Below are 10070 nucleotides of genomic sequence, written 5' to 3'. Positions count from 1 at the left end.
ATATCTAATAACCCAAGAGAAGAATCATAAACCGAAAAAAAAAAAAAAAAACTCAAACCCAAACATTTACCTGCGTGTTTTGTTGTTGTTTTAGTTTTAGTTTTTTTTTTATTTAATCGAAACTCAAAAGTTTTACCTGAAGTTTTCATCCGTGATTCCGTTGATTATTCATCTCCGTTATCCCTTCACAACGAATAAAAATTTATGTTTCGAAATATAAATTCGTTAGATTAATTAACGGATTATAAAGTGTACGATAAAAAAAAAAAAAAAATTACGAAATTAAATTTCCATTCATTACAACGTGTCCCATTCGAAAAAAAAAAAACCACACGGGCCGCCATCATCATCATCATCATCATCACCACCAACATCATTATCATCATCAACATCATCATTCTCGTCGTCATCATCATCGACAACAACAACCGAAAAAAAAAAAAAAAAAATATGCATTTTAATTTTATAATAAAAACATATTCGACTGTTTCTCTCTCTCTCTCTCTGTCTGTCTGTCTGTTTGTCTCTCTCTCTCTGTCTGTTTGTCTCTCTCTCTCTGTCTGTCTGTCTGTCTGTCTCTCTCTCTCTCTCTCTCTCAGTTTTTCTCTATCTCTTCCTGATTATATATTATTTTTTTAATTCTCATTTTTATTATTTAACTCAATTTATTAAATATCTATTTTATTAACTCAAAATTTTCTCTTGCAAAAAAAATTCTCCCTCGACCGCCACGTTCTCCTGCCACGTTTGACGAAAAAAAAATAAAAATTAGAATATTTAATGAGTGTATTGACATCGTCGTTTCGTAAATGTCAACAATTCACCAATTTTTTTTAAAGACGCTTCAATAAAAAAAAAAAACGACTAAAAATTTAAACAATAATAATAAATTTTTATTTATTCTCCTTCTCCTTCTCCTCCTTCTCATCATTATTATTATTATTATTTCTTTTTAATAATAATAATAATAAACGATTTGTCGTGAAATATGAATATTTTTTTCCACCATTTTCTTAACGGCATACAACATTTCAAAAACCCCCCAAAAAAAACAAAATTTTAATTATTTTTTAAACGACGAGGGTGGTGATAATGATGATGACGATGATGATGATGACGACGATGATAATGATGATGATGATGATAGTGATGATGATGGGGACCCGTGAAAATTTTTTTTAAAAAAAACAGACGACGAAATTTACATTCGACAATTTCGCCCCCAACTTCCAAAGATTTTAATAAAAAACTTGAAACGTGATCGTATATACGCACACGCACGCATACACGCACACACGCACACACGCTTGAATCAAAGTGGGCGTAGGCACCTGGATGTGGTGCCTTTACGCCAGGTAAAAGATTTTTTTTTTTTTTACATCACCGAGTCATCCGTTAAAAACTAAAAAAAAAAAAAAACTTGATTACATGTTTACCATACGACAAACGAAATAATAATAATAATAATAATAATAATCAAAGCGCAACCGTTAAAACTCGATTTATTATTACTATTACTATCATTATCATCATCATCATTATTATTATTATTATTATTATTATTATTTCATTGGTTGAAACGTATTTAGTGTTCGTTTCAAGTCGTGTCGAGTGCGTCGTCGTCGACGAAAAAATTATTATTATTTTAAACCGTTTCGTTTTTTTCTTTTTCTTTTTCTTTTTACCTCTTTCTTTCGCTCTCTCTCTCTCACCCCCCCTCTCTCTCTCTATCTCTCTCTTTTATTTTTCCGTTTCTGTTACGTTTCGAAAGCGTGTTATAAATTTTTCACATAGTGGTGTTTTTTATAAAGAGAAAATGAAAAAAATTTAAATTTTGTGAGTCGGTGAATGAGAAGAAATAAGAACCGTAAACGTAAACAAACGTAACGAGAGGGAAAAATCGATCGATCGATAGATCGATCGAACGATTAATCGACGATACAATAAACAATAAAAAACTCGCCGATATGGAAAACAACGACAGCAAATCGACGGAAAGGAAAAATTTCTCCATGATAAAGGTAACGTCACTTATAACACCCCGCGCGCATACTTTCTTTCGTTTTATCATTATTATCATTATCATTATTATTATTTCGTACCCGTTAAATAAAAATGTCTTCCCATTATCATTTGCGTTTTATTATTAACAACCGGAAACCGGAAATTTATTATTTTTTTTTTATCAATCAAACAATCGAATCCAATGAAAACGTGACACGTACGCACGTATGAAAATCACGAACGCGTAAATTCCAGTTAATTATTATCAAATGTACATAATTTAAAACTTTTCTCTCTCTCTCTCTCGTAGACATTTCAAATTACTCTTTCACTCTCTCTCTCTTTCTCTCTCATTACAACGAGTTTTAAATTTGAAAATAAAAACAAAAATAAACATTACAAGACGTTCGTTAGTGCATTCGAATTATTATTTAAAAAAAATTTTTTTTATGTTTTACGTTTTGCTTTGTTTTTTTTTTTTTATGTTTTTGTTTTGTTTTTGTTTTGTCTTTTAATTCATTTCGCTTGGTTATTTCGCCTTGAATTAAATCTTTATTTAAGAAAACAAAAAACAAAACAATACGCGTACAAGTTTTTTTTTTTTTTAAATTTTTTTTGCTACAAATTTCCATTTTTAATTGACAAACTGACGTAATCGTTACAATGTTCATAGATTACTACTCGTCGGGTTTAAAAACGACTCCTCGATTAATTTCTAATAATAATAATAATAATAATAATAATAATAATAATAATAATAATAATAATAATATGACGAGCCCCTATTTACGTCGTCCCATTCATTCATTTACACCCTTTAAAAAAAAAATATTATCCAAAAAAAATGAGGAGACTTGATGGGGAAAATGGGGGGAAGGCGTCTGATGCCCGATATTTTGTTACCTTTTGAATTTTTTTTTAAATTCATTTTACGAATCCATTTAATTGTTTGTTGTTGTTCTCTCTCTCTCTCTCTCTCTCTCTCTCTCTCTCTCTCTCTCTCTCTCTCTCCCCCTCCGACTTCTCTTTTCGAATTCTTACGTAACGATAAATAATAATAATAATAATAATAATAATAATAATAATAATAATATTAATATTAATATTAATAATAATAATATTAAAATAAATATTTTTTTACGAAATTCGAAAAGGTCAAGGTAATGATTTATTTATATTATTATTATTATTATTATTATTATTAAAACAAAAGAAAAACAAGAAAATTTTTTTTTTAATGTAAGTTTTCATCAGATGACAAAAAAAAAAAAAAAAGAACACCGACCGGGAAATGAAAATAAAACGAAAAAGAGAGAGAGAGAGAGGGGGGAAAAGAGAGAAAGAGAGGGGGGGAAGAGAGAAAGAGAGAGAGAGAAGACTGTGACATTTTTTTTTTTTACTCACAACCGAAAACAAATTTCGTTACATATAAATAATAAGTTCACGTAATATTTCGAAATTAATCATCCGAAAAAAAACAAAAGGAAAATTGACGAGGCTGGAAACGGTGCGTGCCTTTTCACGAGCAGACGAAATATATTATTATTATTATTATTAAAAATAAATACAAGGAAAATAAAAATAAAAATAATTCAAGAGAAAAAAAATAATGTTAGATAATTTTAAAAAGATTCGAGTCGGTCGGCGAAATAATAAATTTTGGCAATTTATAAATAAAATCGTGTTGGAGGCTCGTCTAATGCCACGACCAATTAAATGAAAAAATTTTTTAATTATTATTCTCTTTTATTAGATTTTATAATGCATATATTTGACGATTTCAAATCCTTCCTCTCCCATCTCCCTACCCTCCTCCCTCTTCCCCTCATTATTTTTTTTTCTTCTTCTTGGAGATCCGCCAGTAAAATGATAATAATAATAATTTTTTTTTAAAGATCTTTCATTACCCCTAACTATTAACCTCTATCAAAGTCTAGTTCTAGGTTAATCTTTTTAAATTACAATTTTAATTGATCTTTTGATTCCCCCCCCCTCTCTCTCTCTCTCTCTGGAATTTGAAATTCCTTCTTAAAGAAAAGGACAACGTGAGAAAAAAAATTTTTTTTTTCGATTCGAAAAATTCAGACTCAAATGATTACGCCAACGCTATAAATTTTTTCTCGCGAACGCAATCAATATGGCGAACTCGTGATGTTTTTTTTTTTTTTTTTTTTTTTTGGCTCGTCACCCAAAAAAAAAAAAAATTGACTTTAAATGCGTAATATTATGACTTACCATTGACATCCTTTTGTCTTCTTCTTATTCTCCCTCAAGAAAAGGAAACGACGAGAAAATTCATTGATTTGAAAAATCAATAAAACGATACCTGAAATGAAAAATTAAAAAAAAATTAATTATTTCCGTTGACAGGGAATGAACAAACGTTTGGCATTTGCCATCGTTGCGGCTGCTTTGTGGTCATCTTTTCAACATGGTTACAATATAGGAGTTGTCAATGCTCCCGAAAGGTTGATAGAGGAATGGATTTACGATTTAGAATCGAATAGAACGGATACGATAGTCGAACAAAGTCAAGTCACCATTATATGGTCGATAGCTGTGTCTATTTTTTGCGCCGGAGGTATGATAGGAGCCTGCAGTACCAGTTACGTTGCCGAAAAATTTGGTAGAAAGGGTGGACTGTTGCTGAACAATATATTTGTCCTCATTGCAACCGTTTGTCAAGGTATGGCTTGGACTGTAAACTTTACCATCGGTTACATTCATTGTATCTAAATTAAATTTTCTCTTGTCAAGGATGTGCCAAATCGTCAAATTCATACGAGCTGTTAATTTTGGGAAGGTTTGCTATCGGTATCAATTCAGGTTTAAATGCAGGTTTGGCTCCATTGTATTTAACCGAAATATCTCCAGTGAGATTGAGAGGAGCGGTAAGTATTAAAATGCGTTAATTTCCTAAGTAAATACTTTTAACTTTTCTTTTCTTTTAAGGTGGGAACCGTGTACCAACTAGGTATAACAATATCAATTTTAATATCACAAATTTTGGGTTCGGAATCCGTTTTGGGAACTGAAGAACTTTGGCCCGTTTTATTAGCCCTCACAATCGTTCCAGGAATATTACAATTGATATCATTACCGTTTTGTCCGGAAACTCCAAAATATTTATTGATAACAAAAGGAAAGGAATTAGAAGCTCAAAAGGGTAATACTTAATAAACTTTCGTTGTTATTTAATTAATTAAAAATATCACATGGTTCTTGTCTCTTTTTTTCTTTTAGCACTACTATGGCTGAGAGATTCGACAGAAGTACATGACGAAATGGATGAAATGAGATCTGAACATGAAAAAATGAAATTGGTACCAACGGTGACATTTAGAGAAATGTTTACGAACGAAGCACTCAGAATACCTTTAATCATAGCCATTGTTGTAATGATAGGTCAACAGCTTTCGGGTATCAATGCTGTAAGGATGCCTGTAAACCTTTACTACTATCCCAAAAAGATTAACAACTATATTATTAATCGATAATTATTTTTAAGGTCATGTTTTTTTCAACCAAAATATTCAAAATGAGTAATTTGACAGATGAAAGTGCACAATATGCAACCATTGCTATGGGTACATGTAATGTGGCAATGACGGTTGTCTCGTTGGTACTAGTGGAAAAGGCAGGAAGGAAAACACTTCTTCTCATCGGTTTCGTTGGAATGTTTTTTATTGCATTAATATTAACGATTTGTTTGGCTTTTGCTGTAAGACATTTTTTTTTTTTTAAACAATAAGTAATTTTTATTTTGTGAGTGATGACCTACAGGAAATTTTTATTGTTTTTTAGGAAAAATCAATTGTCGTGTCATATCTTTGCATACTTTTGGTACTACTCTTCGTGATTACGTTCGCAGTTGGACCTGGATCCATACCTTGGTTTTTAGTGACAGAATTATTCAATCAAGGAGCAAGACCAGCAGCAACATCAATTGCTGTTGCTGTCAATTGGACGGCTAATTTTCTAGTAGGATTAGGATTTTTACCCTTACAAGAATTGATAAGAGAATATGTTTTCATAGTATTTGCTATTTTCTTAATATTTTTCATACTTTTCGTATGGAAAAAACTTCCAGAAACTAAAAATAAACCAATCGAAGAAATTTCAGCCATGTTCAGACAGATATCATATCAATAATTTTTTTTTTTATCTCAACATTTAATTTAAAATTTATTTATTTTTTTTTTCAAATAGGATTCATTAATTATATTCGTAAAATATTTTTTAATACATAAAAAGACTGAATAAAAACAAAATAATAATAATTATTATTATTAATTGATAATTTTAAATAAAAAAATATGACTCGAATAATTTATTAACGATAACAAATTATTCTTTAATGATTTCTATATATATATATATATATATATATATATATATATATATATATATTTATAATCAAATTTTAACTATTTATTTTATTTATTACAATCTATTTACTATTTTTAATGTCAGATTGTGTAGAATGTGTGTGTGTTTATTCCAGTGAAAAATATAATTTTAATAAAAATATTATTAATAATAAATAAAATATAGTTAAAATTTTTTTTCCCTATCAATCACCTTGAAATATTAAAAAATAAATAAATTCACTTACTTTAAATACTCGTTTCAGTTATTATTAAATATTTACATAGAAACCTGAAACAAAATCAAAAACAATATCAAAGGTATGTTTTAAATAAGATATGAAAGAAATAAAAACTAAATAATGGATTTCAATTAACAAACTATTCATTTTGCAATGCTTTTACTTTATTTAGAGAACGAATTCGATTGAGTGTTATAAGGCAAAAAAAAAAAATTATTAACGAATACATTCACTAATTGTTGTCTTTCTTCGATTAATTCTCCATTAAGCATACTTTCATTTGTTATTTTATAATAATAAATTAATTTAAGTTAGTATTATTATAACAAAAACAAAAGAGTTAATTGTTATTTTATTAAGGTTTAATCGATTTTAAATTTTAATCCTTTTTAAAGGAGAAAAATTAATAATAATAATAATAATACAATGTTAGATGAAGTTGTTTTTTTTTAAATTAAAAATTTATTAGACAATTTTGTATCAAACAAAAAAATTTCTCAAAGGCATTAAAAGATGAGAAAGGTTAATTTTTTCACAATGTTACTAAAGTTATTATGCCAGAGTTAAGTTAAAAAATAAATAATAATAAAACGTACTTTAATATCATTAGTAATGAATTTATTTAATTATGACGTGATGTAATTGTTACTGTATTTAATTATAAAATAATTAAAGAGTACAATGGTAGTATAACTAAACAAAGAATAACCAAAAAGTTTTTCTAATTCGAAATAAATATAAACAAGGACAAATATTACTAAAGAGAAACGTGCCTTTTTTGTGCGGCACATTTCCCATAGCAAAACCTTTGGATAACGTGACGATTATTTGACATTCAAAATTATTTGAAAGTCGTTTGCAAGTTTTTTTTTTTTTAAAAATAGAATCATCAAAATCGAGTTTTTTTTTTTTTATATATATTTATTTTATTAAATTTAAAAACAAAAGAAAAAATGGGTAGGAAATTTTGGGTTGGTGGAAATTGGAAAATGAACGGTACTAAAAATTCTATTGAAGAAATAGCAAATTTTTTAAAAAAAGGACCACTTGATCCAAACACTGGTAAAGTTTTCTCTTTAAAAAAAAAAAAAAACTATATAAATTTGAATGATTTTTTTAATTAACTTTTTTTTTCCGCCGTTAAAAACGAATAATCTGTATGTACTTATTCAAAAAAGAAAAGCTCAATATTTAAAAATTTATTATTACAATTGTAGAAGTTGTAGTTGGAGTTCCTGCTGTTTATTTAAATTTTGCTAAAGAAAAGCTACCTGAAAATGTTGAAGTTGCTGCTCAAAATTGCTACAAGGTTCCTAAAGGTGCCTTTACTGGTGAAATAAGTCCATCACAACTTTTAGATAATAATATTCATTGGGTTATATTGGGTCATTCTGAAAGAAGAAACATATTCGGAGAATCCGATGAAGTATGTAGTAAAATCATTGAATAATTTTTTTTAAATTTTCATTTCAAAAACGATAACCGACAAGATTTTCTTAAACAGCTTGTGGCAGAAAAAGTCAAACATGCATTAGAAGAAAATCTTTGTGTTGTTGCTTGCATTGGTGAAAAATTAGAAGAAAGAGAAGCAGGTCAAACAGAAGCTGTCGTTTTTAGACAAACAAAAGCCATCGCAGATAAAATTTCAGACTGGTCAAAGATAGTATTGGCATATGAACCGGTTTGGGCGATTGGAACTGGAAAAACTGCCACACCAGAAGAAGTAACCTTTTATTCAATTTAAACATTATGAATTATTCAATGGCACATACTTAAATATTTTCTTTTTTTGTTATAAAAGGCTCAAAAGGTTCACAATGCTTTGAGAAAGTGGCTTAAAGAAAATGTATCGGAAAAAGTATCAGAAGAATTGAGAATTGTTTATGGAGGCTCAGTGACAAGTTCAAATTGTAAAGATTTAGCAAAAGAAAAAGATATTGATGGATTTTTAGTCGGTGGAGCATCATTGAAACCAGAATTTGTCGAAATTGTTAATGCTCGAAAGTAATTTGAGAAAAAAAAAAAACAGTTTACATTTAAATATTTTGATAATTTTTTTAAATAAATAATTTATATTATTATTATTTTTGTTTATACGTCAGAAAAAAAAAAAAAAACTATAATGAATTTAAGTTTATATATTAAAAAAAGCACATGAAGGTAATAATTTTTTTGTTTTTTATATTTATCTAATAAAAAAAAAATTTATTAAAAATTTGTTATTTTCTTAAATTCATTTACGTTAAAATCCCATAAAATCCCATAAAATCCCCTAAAATCCCATAAAATCCCATAAAATCCCATAATAGATTTATTTAAATAAATTTATTTATTTTAATACAAAACAAATTTTTGTCAACTCTCATAACATTTCATAATATTGATTTCGTAATCGTTTTAATATTACGTAAAAATTATTTAAGTTATATTTCTTATTACCGATAATCAATTAAATCAAAAAATTCACCCGATTTATAAATCCCCATAAAGACAAACTAAAAATAACTAATTAATTTTTTTTTTAAGCTTTTAAAAAGAATTTAATCCCTTCCTCATCTTTATTATTATTATTATTATTATCATTAATAAATGTTATTATTTCACTGAGATAAAAATAAAAAAATTTTACATAATAAATAAATAAAAATAAATTTACCACCACCACCACTGTTTATTAATAACTTTTTCTTTTTTTTTTTAAAAGATAAAAAATAATAATAATAACAATTAACTTGCAACTTATGATAGGAAAGCCCAGAACCCCAAAAAAAAAATTTATGAGGAAGTTTGGGAATCCCAAAAAAAATTGCATGGACGGTATCTGAAGAGAAATGCTTCAGCCACTAACAAGAAAAGCACCCAAAAATAGTTGAGGTGTGGAAAATTAAAGGTTTAAGGAGAAGCGTTTCTGACGGCTGCACAAGACATTTCGGACCCCCAACTGTGAGAAGGTAATTCTCAGAGTCCCCCAAAAAGATATGTACCGAATTTGCCAATTACGATCGGAAACCATCGATCAAATTTAATTTCCGGTTGTTCGATATTGCCAAAACATGAATACCTGGAGAGGCACAATAAACTCTGTAAATACCCACAATGGAATATCTGTCGCGAATAAGGAATAGAGGAACTATCCAAAGAATGGTACAACCACATACTCTCCCCCCCCCCCGGTTAAGGATCCATGCATGGTTCTCTACGATCAACAAATCCACACTGACAGAACACTTCCAGCCAACAAACCGGATATCATTGAACCGATACAAAATTCTGTAATAAATTGAAGTATCCCTTCCGGCGGAAAGAAAAACACGAGACAGCCAAAGAATCGGGCAAAATGCTGAAACGACCAGGATGTTGGGACTAAAGACAGACACTATTCCAATCATCTCTGGAGTACCCGGAGCCATGACACATTCATTAAAAGGAAATTCAAACGAAATTTGAGCATTTATTC

At 28.5% G+C, this 10070-nt stretch overlaps 2 protein-coding genes across 2 annotated transcripts; both read left to right on the top strand.

The window, feature by feature from the left end:
* Positions 1–4377: 4377 nt before the first annotated feature.
* Positions 4378–6156, top strand: Phum_PHUM247290 (sugar transporter, putative; the record flags this gene model as incomplete). Its single annotated transcript, XM_002426258.1, has 6 exons — positions 4378–4690; positions 4762–4895; positions 4957–5170; positions 5248–5435; positions 5513–5725; positions 5809–6156. The coding sequence occupies 6 exons, from the start codon at positions 4378–4380 to the stop codon at positions 6154–6156; spliced, it is 1410 nt and encodes a 469-aa protein (XP_002426303.1).
* A 1410-nt stretch (positions 6157–7566) lies between these two features.
* Positions 7567–8621, top strand: Phum_PHUM247280 (triosephosphate isomerase, putative; the record flags this gene model as incomplete). Its single annotated transcript, XM_002426257.1, has 4 exons — positions 7567–7675; positions 7831–8039; positions 8118–8336; positions 8415–8621. 4 exons carry the CDS (start codon positions 7567–7569, stop codon positions 8619–8621), a joined length of 744 nt encoding a protein of 247 aa, XP_002426302.1.
* Positions 8622–10070: the final 1449 nt, after the last annotated feature.

The sequence above is a fragment of the Pediculus humanus genome, genomic scaffold, assembly GCF_000006295.1.
Source record: "Pediculus humanus corporis 1103172107616 genomic scaffold, whole genome shotgun sequence".
NCBI classification, from domain to species: Eukaryota; Metazoa; Arthropoda; class Insecta; order Psocodea; family Pediculidae; genus Pediculus; species Pediculus humanus.
This window is presented reverse-complemented; position numbering and strand designations above follow the sequence as displayed.